The 17,679-nt window shown below is 35.3% G+C and overlaps 3 protein-coding genes across 4 annotated transcripts in view; 1 reads left to right on the top strand and 2 right to left on the bottom strand.

The window, feature by feature from the left end:
* The window catches only part of LOC107595596 (general transcription factor IIH subunit 4-like), a 12,497-nt gene extending 9,398 nt beyond the window's left edge, over positions 1 to 3,099 (bottom strand). Inside the window, 5 exon segments of the mRNA XM_016286047.1 lie at positions 848 to 956; positions 1,055 to 1,240; positions 1,319 to 1,450; positions 1,746 to 1,850; positions 2,984 to 3,099. Coding sequence (XP_016141533.1) covers positions 848 to 956; positions 1,055 to 1,240; positions 1,319 to 1,450; positions 1,746 to 1,850; positions 2,984 to 3,099 — 648 coding nt within the window.
* A 5,500-nt stretch (positions 3,100 to 8,599) lies between these two features.
* Positions 8,600 to 9,577, bottom strand: LOC107595594 (DNA-directed RNA polymerase I subunit RPA12-like). 2 transcript variants are annotated; one of them, XM_016286045.1, is made up of 5 exons: positions 9,491 to 9,577; positions 9,310 to 9,429; positions 9,101 to 9,204; positions 8,900 to 9,009; positions 8,601 to 8,739 (listed from the first exon to the last, which is right to left on the bottom strand). In XM_016286045.1, exons 2-5 carry the CDS (start codon positions 9,425 to 9,427, stop codon positions 8,715 to 8,717), a joined length of 357 nt encoding a protein of 118 aa, XP_016141531.1. In that variant the 5' UTR covers positions 9,428 to 9,429; positions 9,491 to 9,577; the 3' UTR covers positions 8,601 to 8,714. The 2 variants fall into 2 exon arrangements, with proteins under 2 accessions (XP_016141532.1, XP_016141531.1); XM_016286046.1 differs by having other exon boundaries at positions 8,600 to 8,739; positions 9,310 to 9,510.
* Positions 9,578 to 9,624: 47 nt separating this feature from the next.
* LOC107595593 (spliceosome RNA helicase DDX39B-like) overlaps positions 9,625 to 17,679 on the top strand; it is a 9,637-nt gene continuing 1,582 nt past the window's right edge. The window contains exons 1-7 of the mRNA XM_016286044.1: positions 9,625 to 9,701; positions 10,853 to 11,085; positions 11,186 to 11,313; positions 11,431 to 11,523; positions 13,065 to 13,248; positions 13,616 to 13,734; positions 16,729 to 16,860. Coding sequence (XP_016141530.1) covers positions 10,854 to 11,085; positions 11,186 to 11,313; positions 11,431 to 11,523; positions 13,065 to 13,248; positions 13,616 to 13,734; positions 16,729 to 16,860 — 888 coding nt within the window. The 5' untranslated portion in view covers positions 9,625 to 9,701; position 10,853. The remainder of the gene's footprint in view (positions 9,702 to 10,852; positions 11,086 to 11,185; positions 11,314 to 11,430; positions 11,524 to 13,064; positions 13,249 to 13,615; positions 13,735 to 16,728; positions 16,861 to 17,679) is intronic.

The raw sequence follows: 17,679 nt of genomic DNA on the forward strand, positions 1-17,679 counted from the left end.
ATATATATATATATATATATATATATATATATATATATATATATATATACAGTATATATATTTGGCCTTTTCCCCATATCTCACACACTTTTTGGAGTGAATTTTGTTGATAAACGTACACCTATTGACAAACCATTGCAGCATGAAAAACTTATCACGTTTTTCATCTGAAAGTGAAAGCTTCTCCAAGTAAAATGTATTTATTTTGTTTGAAAACCTTTAAGAATAATATCTATGTCGTTATGATATTGTGTTAGAATTAAATATGTAGGTTAAAAAAAAAAAACATTGAATGTTTTTGAGCAATCATGAGTTATAAAGTCAATGGACTCATTTGGAATTTAATTCAATCCTATTAATTCCAGTGGGGCTAATCCTGGTAATTCTCAGATTATATGTTCTTTTAAATTTCATACAATGATAAATTCAAATAAGATTTCTCATCAATATTGAAAAAAAATACATTATTTTGCATCATAGTTTTTGGTGTGATTTATGTGTAATTTTAAATTTCAAATAATTTCTCAATTTTTAATTAATCGAAAAGGCGTAAATGCAGTAATAACATGGTAACATTCAAAACAGAAATGTTTCCACCTTCCCTCATTAATGAGAAGTTCGCAAAAACCTTAGTAAACCACCTTGCATAATTTATTTAAATATTCTTCTGCGTCTTAAAGGGAAACAGCTACAAATGCATCTGCAATAAGTTCATTGCTTTTTTTTTTTACTGTGTGGCTTTAGTACATCCTGACTAGATTTTTAATGCCAAAAGTGGTTTTGCGCTGGCACAAGCGGTTAGTAAATCTGGCCTATAATGTACAGACTCTATATGTTATGCACTGACCTGTGCTGTTTTGATGTACTGCAGGGTGAAGTACCACAGCTGAGATGCTGTGTCCAGCAGCAGGAACTGACACCCTGCTGATGTGATACAAGGAGCCTCACCAGCCTCGCTGAGAAAGAAAAAAAACAGCTCAAGATAATTTTTTGCCTACCCTTCATGTCTGACCTACTTTAGTTAGTGCATCAGTGGAGTGATGGCGTGCTCTACCTCTTCATGAGCCCGGCCTGTATGAGGAGCTGGGCCAGATCCTGGCTGACGGCTGCGCTGGGAGAGCCCACCATGAAGTGAAGGATGACCTCCCAACGCTCCATAGCATAGCGGTCGAGACTCTCTACATCCCTCCCATGACGATCAGGACTCAGGTTGCTGCCCTCATCTGCCCACGGTTTACCACTGACAAAGTGAACATTAGTCCAGTAAATCTGCTGCCACAACACTATGACGGTTCTCAATCTAAACTGTGTCCCTCACCCGCCTAGAAGTGCTATTCTCAGGTTGTCTTTAAACACAGGGTTCAGCACAAAGCCTTGGAGTCCACCTTGAAGGTGCTGACTGTGCCAGAGCCGTAGCCCGGTTAACACCGACACACACTGATCATGGTCTCTAAGAAAAGCAAAGAAACACATAAATAAGAATAAATACATAACACTACTGGTCAAAAGTCTCATCAGGGCTGCATTCATTTTTTGATTAAAAACAGTGAAAACAGCATTACTGTAAATAATAATACGATTTAAAATAACGACTTTCTGTTTTAATATATTGTGAGATGTAATTTATTACTGTGGTGGAAAATGCTTTATTTTAGCAGCCATCACTCCAGTGTCACATGATCCTTCAGAAATCATTCTAACATGCGGATTTGTATTAGAATGACAGAACTAACTATTGCACTTACTTCTGACTGTCTTTTTTAACCCACAGCGCGACTGCAGCTTGTGGGAGTGGATGGTCTAAAAACAGCAAATGCATCACATAATTATTTGCCAATGATGGAAGTGCCCTGTTTGAAAATGAATGAGAGCGAGCCAAATCAGCATTAATCTCGGAGTCACCTCAGATTTATTATTATAATAGGCCCAGAAATGTATTTGGACTATTAAGCCACATGTAAAAATTATAAAATATTATTAGATACAAAACAAACCAAGTGGCATCTGAAAAAAATATGATACACACTACCAGTCAAACGTTTTTGAACAGTACGATTTTTTAAGTTTTTCAAAGAAGTCTCTTCTGCTCACCAAGCCCACATTTATTTGATCCAAAATACAGCAAAAGCAGTAATGTTGTGAAATATTTTTACTATTTAAAATAACTGCTGTCTATGTGAATATATTTTCAAATGTAATTTATTCCTGTGATGTCAAAACTGAATTTTCAGCATCATTACTCCAGTCTTCAGTGTCACATGATCCTTCAGAAATCATTTATTATTAAAAAACATTTATTATTATTATTATTATGTTGAAAACAGCGGAGTAGAATTTTTCAGGTTTCTTTGATGAATAGAAAGTTCAGAAGAACAGCATTTACCTGAAATAGAAATCTTTTGTAACATTATAAATGTTTTGATCATCACTTTTGATCAATTTAAAGCATCCTTGCTAAACAAAAGTATTAATTTCTATAATTTCTATAATAATAAAAAAAATAATAATAATAATTACATGTTTCTTGAGCAGCAAATCAGCATATTAGAATGATTTCTGAAGGATCACGTGACACTGAAGACTGGAGTAATGATGCTGGAAATTCAGATTTACCATCACAGGAATAAATTACATTTTAAAATATATTCACATAGAAAACAGATATTTTAAATAGTAAAAATATTTCACAATATTACTGCTTTTGTTGTATTTCGGATCAAATAAATGCAGCCTTGTTGAGCAGAAGAAAATTATTTAAAAACATTACAAATCTCACTGTTTAAAGACTTTTACCTGGTAGTGTATGTTAGAACTATTAGAGACTTTTATGTAAAGATTTTGTTGCCTTGAAAAGTATGTTGTGCATTCCTCTCTCTTTCTTTTAAACAAATGCCATTTGCTTTTATGTTTCATTATCTAATCAAATGCCATGCATACATGTAAATGTGTAGTATGTATATTTAAACCGTAAAGCCAGATGGACCTGTAGACTGCCAGGCATGTTGCTGGGTGATTGTAGAGCCTGTCGAGGATCTCCGGACTCAGTTCCTTTAGATACTCGTGCAAGTTCTTGCACTGCAGCTGGACTCGAAGCTTCATCTGTTTTCACAGACAGACAGACATGTGAATGAGGAGGCTTGCATTCCACATTATTACTGCAATGCAAGGCTATGGTGAGTGATATATACCGCACCATACTCTTCATATATTATTATATAATACATTATGTCCACTGCCATATTGTTTACAAAAATTTTTTTTGCACATAGGAACAGTGTTGGGGGTAACTCATTACAAGTAATGCGAGTTACGTAATCAGATTACTTTTTTCACCCTGTAAAGTAACTTTCCCCAACACTGCGTAGGAATCTGTGACTGAGGCGTTAGAGCACATTCAATGGCGATAAATTATAACTTATAACATAAGTACACTGACATCACAGGTCAGCAATGACGAATACAGTGGAGACTATGTTTAATAACGTATCATTGCCCTTATTGTTGCGTGCTATTAATCATTACAGAGAAAGCATACTAAAGTGTTTAGTGGTGGTGTTTTTCGATTTAAAAATATTTTTATTAGATATTCAATGGGCTTAGCTTGTTTCACATGCGTCAGGGAGCAAAATAGTGTATTAAACGATGAATCATTTTATTTCTTCACAAGCATTCATGTAAGGAGCCATGTTGAATGATCACGTGACCGCTGAAAAAGGGCAGTCTGATTGGTTAACATGGCGAGGGACTTTTCGGTAAACTGTACTTCTTTGTACACTTTTTATATAAAAATATGTATTAACATATGGTGGGGGTTTTTTGAAGACATGTTTTATTATGTTTAATTAATGTAAACTATATGCCATTCTACAGAATTGGTGCAAACTGCTGTCCCGCAACCCAAAAAAAAACATTTAAAAAGGATTTAATTACTCACATCTTAGATGTTTACTAAGATCCTTCTATTATCTATTGAAACCCACAATAATATTTAAAATATCAGTAAGCTTAAAATATATAAAATCATTATTTATTTGGTAGGCTACTTTCAATTTTGAGGTGGCTGTCCCGAACCCTAACCCCTACATTTCAACTTATGAAAATCTTTTTTATTTTTATTTTTTTTATTTTAAAAGTGAAGTTCAAAACAAAGATTTATTTTGTAAATTATCAAACTTTATGTAAAAACATGTGTGCCATATTTTCATGTCACTACCGAAACTGACACTGAAAGTCAAAGTGTTTGTTTTATACAGTCTATGGTTTGCTATGCACCTTTTTCGGATCATAAAATTATTGTTTTGATACTCTCTGGTTGTGATATTAAAAATAATAGTATGCGAGGCTACTGGAAATTAAATAACAAGTTGCTTAGTAATGAGGGCTTTATTACCCAGGTCCGAGAAGAAGCACAACAGATTTTTGGGAATAAGCAAATGACACATGTTAAGAAAATATTTCAATTTAAAGTTAGGCAGTCTGCTGTACATTTTAGTAAACAAGTTAAAAATAATCACTTGAATAAGGAAAAGGCACTTATGACAGAATTAGACTTACTTTTGAAAAAAGATAATCTTATAGAAGATGAAAAAGTCAGATTGGAGACATTAAAAATTCAAATTGATCAGATATATATTAATACTGCAAAGGGGGCATTCATTTGTTCTAGAGCTAAGTGGTTGGAAAAGGGGGAAAAGAACACAAGCAATTTTTTTTTTCACTTGAAAAGCGAAATTATAAAAGACAAATGATCTCCTCTCTTAAAATTGATGATGTACTCACTTCGAATCCAAAATTGATTTCAAAATATGTGGAATATTTTTACTCTCAGTTATATGAATCTGTATTTGAAATGGATAAATGTTCTGACTTCTTTGAGTCAGTTAAGCAATCGGCCTCATCTATTTCTATTCAGTTTCGAGACCTTTGTGATAAAAAACTAAGGAAGCAAGAGATGGTTACAGTTATTCTTTCAATAAAAAAAAAATCGCCAGGCACAGATGGTCTTTCAGTTGAATTGTATCTCTGCTTTTGGGATATTATTGAAAACCCTTTATTTGAAATGTATAAGGAATGTATTGAATCAAATGAATTATCGACTTCTATGAAACATGGGTTAATAACCCTACTTCCTAAACCAGATAAAGATCATTTGATTTGGGATAACTGCCATCCTATAACATTATTAAACGTAGATTATAAATTATCTCATGTTTATGCAGTTCTTTAAAAAAAGGTCTAGACGAAATCATAAATGAGTGTCAAACTGGATTTATGGCTGGCCGACATACAAGTTGGAATATTAGACTGATTTTGGATTTGTTAGACTATTCAAATTTGGTGGAATCAGAGGCTTTAAGTGCTTTTCTAGCTTTCCATAAAGCTTTTGACACAATTGAGCATCAGTTTATGTATAGGGCATTAAAATCTTTTGGTTTTGGGGAAAGATTTGCTTCTATAATTGAAACGTTTCATAGAGGTATTTATAGTTCTATTAATTTATATCCAAACACTTCTAAAAGATTTCCCATTTGTATAGGTGTGCGTCAAGGTTGTCCTATATCCCCTTTTTTATTCCTTATTGTAGTAGAGTTTCTTTCCATAAAAGTTTTGAATTCTCCAATTATTCAAGGAATTACCATCTTCAATAAACAAATTAGATTGACTCAGTGTGACGGGGCTGATGAGACGTGTGGATCCATCTGCAGGCTTTATTAAAGAGACGTGGTAAACGGGCAGGGTCAAACAATGGCAAACATGTATATGGCGGGCAAAACACAAGAATAGTCCCAGGGCTAGCGTAGGTCACCGATCAGCAGACAGAATCACAGGGGCGAGACGAGAGGGAAAAATCCAGGAAAACAGGCAAAGATCAGAAACCACGAAAACAGGTAAGGCAAAACAAGGAAAACACAGAGACTCGGAAAGGGGTACGGGCTAAACAATACTCAGCAGAGAATGGCAGTTTGAGTGGGTGTTATATAGTGAGTGAGGTGATAAGAAACAGCTGTGTGCAATGAGTGCAATCAGTGCAGTGTGCAAACCGTGCAATGAATGATGGGAAATGTAGTCCGGGGTGCTATGCAACAGTTTGTGTTGTGCGAGAGAGTCAATGTAATGGAAAGGGTGACCTCTGGTGGTGAATAAACGGAAGTCCATAGACCGAATTCGTGACACTCAGCTTGCGGATGATACTGTTCTTTTCTTGAAAGATAAAGCTTTTCTGTTGCTTCTGGCTTAATGTTTAATGTAACGAAATGTGAAATAATGTGCCTTTATGAATCAAATGAAAACTGTTTATGTAACATCCCAGTAAAAAATAAGATTAAGTATTTAGGAATAAGTGTTACAAAAGCTATAGTGGAGAGACTTTTTGTTAATGTGTGATTACTCGACTAGCAAACTGCCTGTGGCATTATCTAATTTTTATCAACAAGCTCTCAAGGCCTGGAAGTTATGTTATGTGCATAACTTTTCTCCACATAAAGCAATCTTGTGGAATAATGTTTATATTACAGTTAACCGGAAATCTCTTTATTTACAGAGTTGGATGGATAAAGGAATTAATTTTTTATCTGACCTTTTTGATCAGTCAGCTGAGTTGCTTTCTTATGAAAATTTTATGAATAAATGGGCATTTCCCATTAAATATAGAGAATATTAATCTGTGATAAACGCCATTTCCACAGGTTTATTGATGTTAATGAGAAGTCATATGTTGTCCCTTAACATTTGTAGAATTGAACCCATTCTTAATTTAAATGGGGTGGACATTAACAGTAAAAAATGCACAAATACATTTATTAGAAGTCTATTTTATGAAAAGAGATCTATTAAGCCTAGAGGGAATTTTTCTGGAACATTTGTTTTCAAGAGATTATTTGGAAAAAAGCTTGGCTTCTTCAATTTCGGTTTTGTATATCTAACAAACTTCGGTAAATACATCTGAAAGTACTTCATAATATTTATGTTAGTAACTATACTTTATCAAAATGTATGGATATTGATGAAAAATTTTAATTTTTTTCAAATCAGCCAGAAAAAATTCTACTTTTTTTTTTTTTTTAATGTTACCATTCCCAAAAATTCTGGGAAGATTTATCTATATATATATTCAACAGAAATCTGGTTATAATTGTGAATTAACATCCAAAGATGTTATCTTATATTTTGAATCAAAAAATGAATCTGTCAATTTTGTGATGAATCTAATTATTTTATTTGGTAAATTTCATATTCATAAAAGTAAAAGAAATAGTTCTAAACTCAGTTTGAAGGTCTTTATGACTGATTTGTATTTTGAGTCTCTCCAATGTATTGATAACAAAAAATGTAGAGATACAATTTTACTCGCTAAAGAGTTGAAGTTACTTGAAAATTGAATGGGTATATGCTGTCTTTTTTTTCTTTAAGTATTATTATTTCTTTTTTTTTCTCTATGTAATGTAAACCCATTCCTTTAATTGTGTTATCTTTTTGGATGTCTTGTTAAAGTTGTAAATGTTGCATGTTATGTCTTTAATGTCTAATAAAGTCTGTCTATGGTTTTAGTCCATTGGCTGAGACTGAATTTAACTACACCCCTACATTTATGATCAGGAAATATTCCTGTGTCCCTCTCTCTCATAGCTACATGGTGAGTAGATCAGTTTGAGATAAATGTGTTCAAAAGTCTGAAAATCTGTGTGTAATTTTAAGGAATGTCACTAAGAAACATATTTTTTCTGCAAATAAGCACACTTTTTTGGGAGTTATTCCATAACATTTCGTTTTTATATGTGTACAACTGTTCAGAACTGTGCTAGGTAGCATGTGCTGATTAGTATCTTTGAGTTGGGCCCAAAAGTATCTAAACTTGTCACTACCGTATCAATCACATGTCATCATTGTTTCAGTAGTGACAAAAGGGAACACATAATTATTTATTTGGGGGAAATAAACACAATTCGAGCAGTTATGCACATTTTTTGTATTTTAGTATGCGAGTTAAAGTCCTGTAATGTCATGTGGTTGCTACCACAACATTACTGTCATTACCGAAAATGTGCAGTCACAACCAAAACATGGGATGTTTTGTCACGAATAAAGTATATTGAATTATCAAAGATGTTATGATAGTGTTTGGTTCAATCTATATACAAACTAATGAATCCTTAACTTTGAAATCAGTATGATCAACTTTTTGTCTTTTGAAAAGAAAGATTGGATTAAAAAAACAACAAATCTCATAAAATACACTTGAAATATTGTTAAAATTGAAATTGTTATTGATTTGATCTATTCACGAACAGCTTGTAACACTCCAAAGAGAAAGGAAAACTTGAAATCACATCATATGACCCCTTTAATAAAATAACAAATATATTTACAGGGTAGATGTAAGCAAAATCTTAACAACCCTTCTTATTAAATGATATATTATTGTGTTTCAGGGGTGACAAATTTGGGGAGAGGAAATGTATTCCAAAACATTCTGAAAAAATACAACATGAGAATTAACTGCACAATTCCTAGAAATGCGTACCATGGATATTATACAATTTGTATACATAAAAAAATTGTGGAAAAAGACTTATACAACCCTGCAAAAAAAGACATTCTTTTTTTCTTTTCTTTTTAATAACATTAAAGACATGTACAGAGCATTTTAAATATTTCACACTATTTCAATTTTGATAACCAATAAATGGAAATGGCAACAGCAGCAGCAATGTTCCTCATGAATCTTCCTTTTCTTGAAACCTGTAACAGAGAAATCAAAGGAACAGTTTCTGCCATCAGTACACATGTAGAATAACGGCAATTATGATCACTTAAAACAACGTCTAAACACTAAACAGCGTTCAGAACAACCTACTGGGAAAAGTCTAAATTGTTCAAAAGAGCATAACATGTTAATTACCTGCAGTGTATGCATGTGAAGAAGACCGTCTGTCCTTCATCTGCAGATCTCATCTGTCTTGTGTGATACACCATTCCTTCTCTGTTACAGCGGGAACATCTCCTGTCAATCTGATGGAACGTTTGCAGAAGATGAGAAACAGGTGAAAGGTCTGTTGGGTGACACTCAAGAGATGAATCTCTGTATGTTTAACTATCTTACCACAGGCCCCTTCAGCTCAGCATCCTCTTCGCGGTCAGCAGTGCTGGAGCTCTGATCCAGAGGATTAAACACCACCGATGATTTAATAACTTGACCTGTGAATTCTGAGAGAGAATCCTACAGCTAATTTATAACATAAACTTACTGATGTACCATAAACCTCTGCTGCTGGGTGTAGTGCCATATACAGCATATTCTGCATCTCTCACCTCGAACAGGGATTTTGAAAGAGCACCGTGGGCAGGTAATGGTATTTTCCCTGCCAGGCACTGGAAGAATATTCCCACAATCCCGGCAAAAGTTGAGATCACCACTAAAACATGACATTTCTGAAAAAAGAACACAGAGATTTACACACTACCACTATGCATCCACATAAACAGAACTTACTTATTAAAGCTCAAACACAATGGCATTGAACCGGTTTCAATAACAATAACAATAACAAGATTTCTTGTCTATAATCTGAGATGTCTCTCTCAAGGCAGCTCATGTTGGGTCCTTCATCGAAACAGTCGATTTGTCGCGGGTTGATGACATCGTCGCGCCAACCTATCCAGCAGGTGCAGTGAAATTCAACCGCTTCAAACTGTATTTCGAGGTAACCGCGATTATTTCATATTATAAAACATCAAAATAAACACGGGAAGTGATGGGAGACTTTATATTCCGTCAGAAAACTCACGGGGTGTTGAGCAGTAGTCGCTGTATGGCCCGCCGCATCTCTTGGGCTAAATGGATAAGCTACAGCTAATGTATTTGGTTAGTTTGCTAGCTTGAGCTGCCCGCTTAAACACTCGCGCATTAATTAATATAAAACAACAGATTTAAATGAATGGTATTTTTTTTTAGCAATTGTAATACCGGAGAATGTGATTGCATTTTTTGACGGCTTGTCTTGATAAGCTACTGTATAAGTCTGTCTGGTCATCAAATCGAGCTAATGCTAATGTGATTTATGATGTATTGTTATTTATTAATAATTATTAATATTATCAAATAAAATGTATATCGTTTTTATTTGTTATATTTGATACAAATAATATATTATTTACATATATGTTAATAAAATGTTAATTATGTTATCCCAAATTATAATTATTATAATTTGTAGCAATAGCCAACAATACATTGTATGGGTCAAAATTATAGATTTTTTTTTATGCCAAAAATCATTAGGATATTAAGTAAAGATCATGTTCCATGAAGATATTTAGTAAATTTCCTACCGTAAATATATCAAAACTTAATTTTTGATTAGTAATATGCATTGCCAAGAACTTAATTTGGAAACTTTAAAGATGGTTTTCTCAATATTTAGATTTTTTTGCACCCTCAGATTCCAGATTATCAAATAGTTGTATCCCAGCCAAATATCGTCCTATCGTAACAAACCATACATCAATGCAAAGCTTATTTATGCAGCTTATTATTCAGAAAAATTGACCCTTATGACTGGTTTTGTGGTCGAGTGTCACATTTCATAAAATTATATTTGATAACGTTTTATTAACACACACACACACATATATAAAACATACATACATGCAAACACGCACATATGGTAGCATGATTACATTGTGTAATGTAATCATCAGTATCTTATGTCTACTTTTATAGTATAAGATATTGATAATTACATTACATAGTGATTGACAGGAAGAGGTGCTGTCAGGTACTCCAGAAATAATTCAGTTAGTTTGATTACTTACTTGCGTGTTTCTTTGTTGTCTTTTCCCAATCTCTCTGCAGGATGACGGAGAACGATGTTGAGAACGAGCTGTTGGACTATGAGGAGGATGAGGTTGATGCAGGGGGTGCCGCGGACACAGGACTTGGACACAACGATGGCTTAATATCCATCAGGAAAGAAGGGGTCAAAGGGTCATATGTGTCCATCCACTCGTCAGGATTCAGGGATTTCCTTCTCAAACCAGAACTGCTGAGAGCTATAGTGGACTGTGGCTTTGAACATCCATCCGAGGGTGAGCAATTCTACATGTGCTAGAAGTTTCTTTGTTTTCAGAATATCAGTTTGATATATTCTATTTGAATATATTTGTGGGGTTTTTTTCTCTCGTTCAGTTCAGCATGAATGCATTCCTCAAGCGATCCTGGGGATGGATGTATTATGTCAGGCCAAGTCTGGAATGGGGAAGACGGCTGTCTTTGTGTTGGCCACACTTCAGCAGCTGGAGCCAGTGACCGGGCAGGTAGTGGCAATCTTTTTTTAAAGGCTTTGAAGACAAAAGAATTAAGACATAAATAAAATGATGCCTCTGATACCATTCCACAATTGTTGGGGTTGACCAGTGATTGCTTTCACCCAGGTATCAGTGTTGGTGATGTGTCACACCCGAGAGCTGGCCTTCCAGATCAGCAAAGAGTACGAGCGCTTCTCCAAATACATGCCCAGTGTCAAGGTAGGAAGACAAATTGACATTTCTAGAAAAGATTTAGTTCATGTGTTTCAATAGCGGGATATATGAGAACTACTTACTTTTAAAATCTGCTCTGATCTGTACCGTAGAAGAGGCTGTGACAGGTGTAAAAATGGCCTCCCTTTCCATTCTTGTGTTGGAATTTCAACTGGAATGACAGGAAGAGCAATTTACTGAATTGTAAATGAGATGCAATGCTAATTAGTCACATCACAAAGAAATTTCATTAGTCCCAAGTTTTGGAACAAAGCATAAATAATAACACTACGTTCAAAATTTTGGGGTCAGTAAATTAAAAAAAAAAAAGTATTTAATACTTTTATTCAGCGGGGACACATTAAATTGATCACAACTGACATACTATAGACATCTAAAGACATTTATTGTGTTATAAAATATATATATTTTTTCAAATAAATTCTGTTCTTTTGAATCTTATAGTCATTAAAGAATCCTGAAAAAAAATGTATGACAGCTTCCACAAAAATATGAAGCAGCACAACTGTTTTCAACATTAATAATAATAGGAAATGTTTCTTGAGCAGCAGATCAGCATATTATACTGATTTCTGAAGATCATGTGACTCTGAATACTGGAGTAATGATGCTGCAAATTCAGCTTTACATCACAGGAATACATTACATTTGAAAATATATTCAAATAGAAAAGTTATTTTAAGTTGTAAAAATAGAATAGATTTCTGAAGGATCATGTGACTCTGAATACTGGAGTAATGATGCTGCAAATTCAGCTTTACATCACAGGAATGAATACATTACATTTGAAAATATATTCAAATAGAAAAGTTATTTTAAGTTGTAAATATTTCACAATATTAAGGTTTTTACTGAATCTTTGTTTTCTGATAACTTTCTAAGAATAAATATTGCCATATTTAATATATAAAATAATCAATTTTGTCTATTATATATTGATATTTTGCTTTTGATGATGGAAAAAAAGTATTCTTCCACGATGGTCTGTGAAATTCTATTTTATTAAATATAATGAAAATCTATAAATACATTTCAGAAATACATTTTTAAGAAATGATTCATTTTTTTAAAATCATTAATATTATTATTAATATCATCTAATGTTTCTTAAAATATACCACATTTATGGGTAATCCATACGGATAAATTAACCTCCGGTTTCATAGACAAGGATTAAGTCTAGTCCCAGACTAAAATGCATTGTTTTGTCTCAAGATGCACACCAGTAATGTTTTTATCTAAGGCATATTTCTAAAAACTACTTAAATGTCCTAATTGAACTATGGCCTAATCCTGGCTTAACCTAAGCCCTGTCTGTGAAACCGGGCCTAAATGTATTAATAAAACCTACACTTGCAGTTACACTTCTATACATTTACACTTCTTGTTTGTTATATAATTAAAAATCCAGGAGTTGAATTTAAAAGACAGTAATAAGCTGTATGTCTGACAAACTGTAACTTTTCAATATTGCTGTGCACAAACTTTTCTCAGGTTGCGTTGCTTGTGCTGTCTCTCTCCTCCAGGTGGCAGTGTTCTTTGGTGGCTTATCTATAAAGAAGGACGAGGAGGTTCTGAAGAAAGAGAGCCCTCATGTGGTGGTGGGAACTCCTGGACGTATTCTAGCTCTGTCTCGCAACAAGAGTCTCAACCTGCGCCACATCAAGCACTTCATCCTGGACGAATGCGACAAGATGCTGGAGCAACTCGGTGAGCAGACTCTTTATGAGACTATGGCTGTGTTCAGAATGAAATTACACTGAATTCTGTGACGTACACACTGTATACTGCAAACTTATCTTTAAAAGCAGTAGGAGAAACGGTAGGCATTATTCTACTGTTCCATTGTTGTCACGTGATCGTTGTTTTATGAAACAAAAATGTTTACTTTGCATTTTAATTGAGTTTTTAATAAAAATGTCTAAACATTGCACACTATTTCTGCACACACTATCTATACTGACACTGTATACTGTAGTTCAGAAACAGTATGTGTAGCATGCTGTTCCAAACATAGCAATGATCATTATTAGATTTTAATAATATGAATGCATTGTTCTTTAACTGTCCCCTGCAGACATGCGGCGTGATGTCCAGGAGATCTTTCGTATGACCCCTCACGAGAAGCAGGTCATGATGTTCAGTGCCACCCTGAGTAAAGAGATCCGTCCCGTCTGCAGAAAGTTCATGCAAGATGTAATTACGCCTCTCCTACTTCTACCATGTCAACAGCTCCTTCCCTTCACAAGACCACCTCATACACACCTGAAAGAGCAGGCTCAGGAGTGGGATCCATTTACGGCCTCCCTGAGACATCGTAACGCTAAATGCCCCTCTCTGCTGTCCGTTTGATAATCACAGACTGTTAACTAATAGAGGCACAGTCCTTAATCCCCGCCTCAGCTGGCAGCGCTGCATCAGCATTTGGCAAACACGGTCACACGTCCGTTTGGCCAACAAAGAATGCATCGTCCATCAGGCTATAAATTTAAATAGGTCCTTTAACAACCTTTGCTAAAGTCATGAAGAGCCCATCCAATGTATTTTAAACAGAATAAGAGGATGTCTTTAAGGGAAGGATCTAGTGTATCTTCAAATACACTTCAGGGCAGTAAATTCAAAGCATAAACGCATCTTTCAAAATCGTTTAGGCATTTAGAGACCAAAATCCTTCACATTTGAATATTATTTCACCCTGATTATCCATTTATCAAGACAAATTGCTTTAGTTCCTGCTCAGTTGTAATTCCATCCTAGAGACCTGTCCTCAAATAACCTTTAATTAAGAGGAGAAGCACTTGTTGGAGCTTCATGAATTCTGTTGTCAACTGCCAGAGACTCTCCCAAGGGGCACAAAACTAAAACTGATAAAGTAATGGCCCAACAAAGCAAGCCAGATGCTAAAAACTACATTAGATTCTCTGCAAAATGGCACGCCAGGGCTGCAGTTAATTACTCTTTAACAAAGCAGACAGCAGGAATAAAACGAAACAAACGATTCAGTCATTGGCAGCATGAATCAGTTCAGGTCGACCGGCCAATGATGGAACAGCTCTTCATCAATCCAGCTGATTAGAACGGTTTCTCATCTGCCCCCAAGAAAAAAAGACAAACTGTCGCTAAGTTAAAATCAAGGCAATAAAACTGGCCCAAAGTGGAGGAGAAAGCATGCGCGGGTGTGAGGGACAAGAGAAGAAAGAGAAAGGGAGGATGAAGCTGCGGAAGACTGGAGCGAGAGGGATGAGATGATGAAGAAACTTAGACGAGAGAGAGGAGACATGCGCGGGTGTAGCTAGAGATTGAACCATTAGGTGGCCATAAGCAACAAAGTCGTGACTCAAAAAGAAACCGTGAATGGTAGAATACAACTTGGAGCCCCTTTTAAAATGCTCAATGACATGTGAGGGGTGTGGCTTTACTAAATATTCATGAGCAAATCCCCTTGCACCATAATATACTATAAAATAATGACTGATGACTTTGAATTCAAGCACACACAGATTCAAACATACACTCTTTAGTGCTTATTTAGTGAGAGTTACAGTACATAAATAGCATTGAGATGCTGCCTGATGTAATCTTCTGATTTGAGGTCAGCATTAGGTTGAAGACAATATAGTAAAATGAGCTTTAGACCAGCTAAGCAGCAAATAGAGGATTGATTGACAGACAGTAAAGATAGATTTGCCTAAACATCTCGAAGGTAAGTGCAAATGTGCATTTAGCAGTGCGACTGTGTCAGACACGGTTGGAGGTACAGTTTAGTGCTTTTGTTAAGAGCCCAATAGTGATAGAATAGGACTTTGATCTCAGTAATTTTCCATGATTATTGCTGATGGCTATTACACCCCGAAACCTTTGTTTTAGTAGCCCAGATCCTAAAACATGAGTCTACCACCTGCACAGAAGAGATCAGACTGAGGATGTTCTCTGTATATTCAGTGAAGCAATCTGGTGCATGAATTTGGCCTTCTGAACCTCCCACTGCTAAATGTTAAACAGTGTTGCAGTATTGTGTGAGGTGGTTTATGAGTGTTTAAAGTCAACATGAAACCGCATTTATAACTTGTATTGCTTGCATAGAAAGAGACCATTTCAGAATAAAACACAAGGAAAAAATGTGGGGTGGGACTTGATTGGATGGTGAAAAGTGGCCAGACAATACCTGAATGAACTTTGCAATCAGCTGAAACCGCACTGGCACACACTTTTAACTGGTTTGGTTGCTGAATGTTGACATCACCCCACTGTAATGCTTCTTTTTGTCAAATCTGTTGTCATTGTAACTTACCATGTTAACTACTAGCAAGATTTTAGAAAGGCTACGAATTGCCATGAGATTGTCGCTGTGGCCTAGGTGAAATCATCAAAAAAGGGATGTTGAGGCAGAGCAAGTTATTACATTTTAATGAAAGACTAGAGACAAATGTTCTTTTTCTGTGGAATAATGTGCACTGGTGAATCCGTCCTATTATGAACAGGAGTGTGTATTTAGAAAGCAAATAGGGTTTTGATTTCATGTTGACTTTATGCTACTTAAAACTCATGACATTTCTGTCAAACTGCACATTGATTGATGTAACGGAAGTAGTTGTACTTTGTGTTCCTCTATAGTAGAACTGTAGTTTTTGAACTTTTATTTAGAAATAGCACAGCTATGATTTTAGGCTTGATATTGGTAGCTAAAAGTAGCCTAGGACAGCAGGGTAGCATTTATCATTGTGTTGAGACAGTAAGTGTGTGTGTGTGTGCGCGTGTGTGTGTTGTGTCCTCATTGGCTTGGGACGGGAGGGGAGGGTGAATCTAACCCCCATCCCTTCTCTTCCCTCCCTTTCTCCTGCTGTTTCATAACTCTCTCCTTTCTAACACCATGTTCTCCTTCTCATTGTCGTCTCCTCCCCACCACTGTCCTTCGCTGAAAACGTTATACCTCTTTTGTCCTTGTTTTTCTTTGTTCTGGCGTCTTTCTTTCCCTTTCCACATTTGACACCCTTGACACCCATTCCACCCATGCCGTCACACTGTCATAAACACCACTTCCTCTTTCACACCCTTGTAACATTATTATCTGCACCACCCTCGTCTTGTCAACTTTCCTGTGTGTGTCTTCACACAATCTTAACCCCGTGAACCTGCACGCTCCTCTCCTACCCCTCCTCACCTTCCCCCTGCTTCCGCTGGTTGTCCTAGCCGATGGAAATTTTTGTGGACGACGAGACCAAGCTGACGCTTCACGGCCTCCAGCAGTACTACGTCAAGCTGAAGGACAACGAGAAGAACAGGAAGCTCTTTGACCTCCTGGACGTGTTGGAGTTCAACCAGGTATCTGGAGAGTCCAGTAGGACACATGCAAAAGTCTCCAAACACTAAGTCGATTCAAACCAAGAGTGACGAGAGAGAGACCGCACTGTTTTTTGCCGCTTTCTAAGAAACGTTTGCATATCTGAAAGCAACATGCACTCTGGTCATTCACATGCTTTAATGCAAAATACAGTGCAACCCATTTGAATACAGATTTTGTTTATCCAATCAAATGCAAACTACAACCCAATGGAATGGAATGGATGAAAGTAAAATTATAGGGGTGAGGATAAAATACAATCGAGTTCAAAACCACATTCAGAATCTGAGATTTACAATCTTAAACATAGAAATAAAGTTTTGATGTAACATAATTATGCAATTTTACAACCCTAACCTTAAACCTTAAATAATGTATATGGTTTAGGGTCCATAAGATTTAAAAAAAAATGTTTTTGAAATAAATATCTTATTCTTACCAAGGCTGCATTTGTTTGATCAAAAATACAGTAAAAAATAATATTCTGAAATGACTAATATATCTGAAATATTTTAATTTAAAATAACTTTTCTAAATGAATATATTTTAAATTGTAATTTATTCCTGTGATGGTAAAGCTGTATTTTCAGTTTCATTGCTCTAGTCTTCAGCGTCACATAATCCTTCAGAAATCATTCTGATATACTGATTTGCTGCTCAAGAAACATTTCTTATTATCAATGTTATTTTTGTAATGTAATGTGTTTTGTTGATTTTGTGGAAACTGAGATACATTTTTTTCAGGATTCTCTGATGAGTAGAAAGTTGAAAAGAACAGCATTTATTTGAAACCTCTTTTG

Source organism: Sinocyclocheilus grahami, unplaced genomic scaffold, assembly GCF_001515645.1.
Source record: "Sinocyclocheilus grahami isolate Dianchi unplaced genomic scaffold, SAMN03320097.WGS_v1.1 scaffold205.1, whole genome shotgun sequence".
NCBI classification, from domain to species: domain Eukaryota; kingdom Metazoa; phylum Chordata; class Actinopteri; order Cypriniformes; family Cyprinidae; genus Sinocyclocheilus; species Sinocyclocheilus grahami.

What these genes read in the sequence shown, in the direction of transcription:
- LOC107595594 (XM_016286046.1), bottom strand. Translation starts at nt 9,427, where the DNA reads ATGTCATGTTTTAGTGGTGATCTCAACTTTTGCCGGGATTGTGGGAAT. An exon ending in TTTCAAAATCCCTGTTCGAG is followed by an intron (nt 9,205 to 9,309) that starts GTGAGAGATGCA and finishes ATTCTCTCTCAG; the next exon opens with AATTCACAGGTCAAGTTATT. An exon ending in TTCACATGCATACACTGCAG is followed by an intron (nt 8,740 to 8,899) that starts GTAATTAACATG and finishes TCTCTGTTACAG; the next exon opens with GTTTCAAGAAAAGGAAGATT.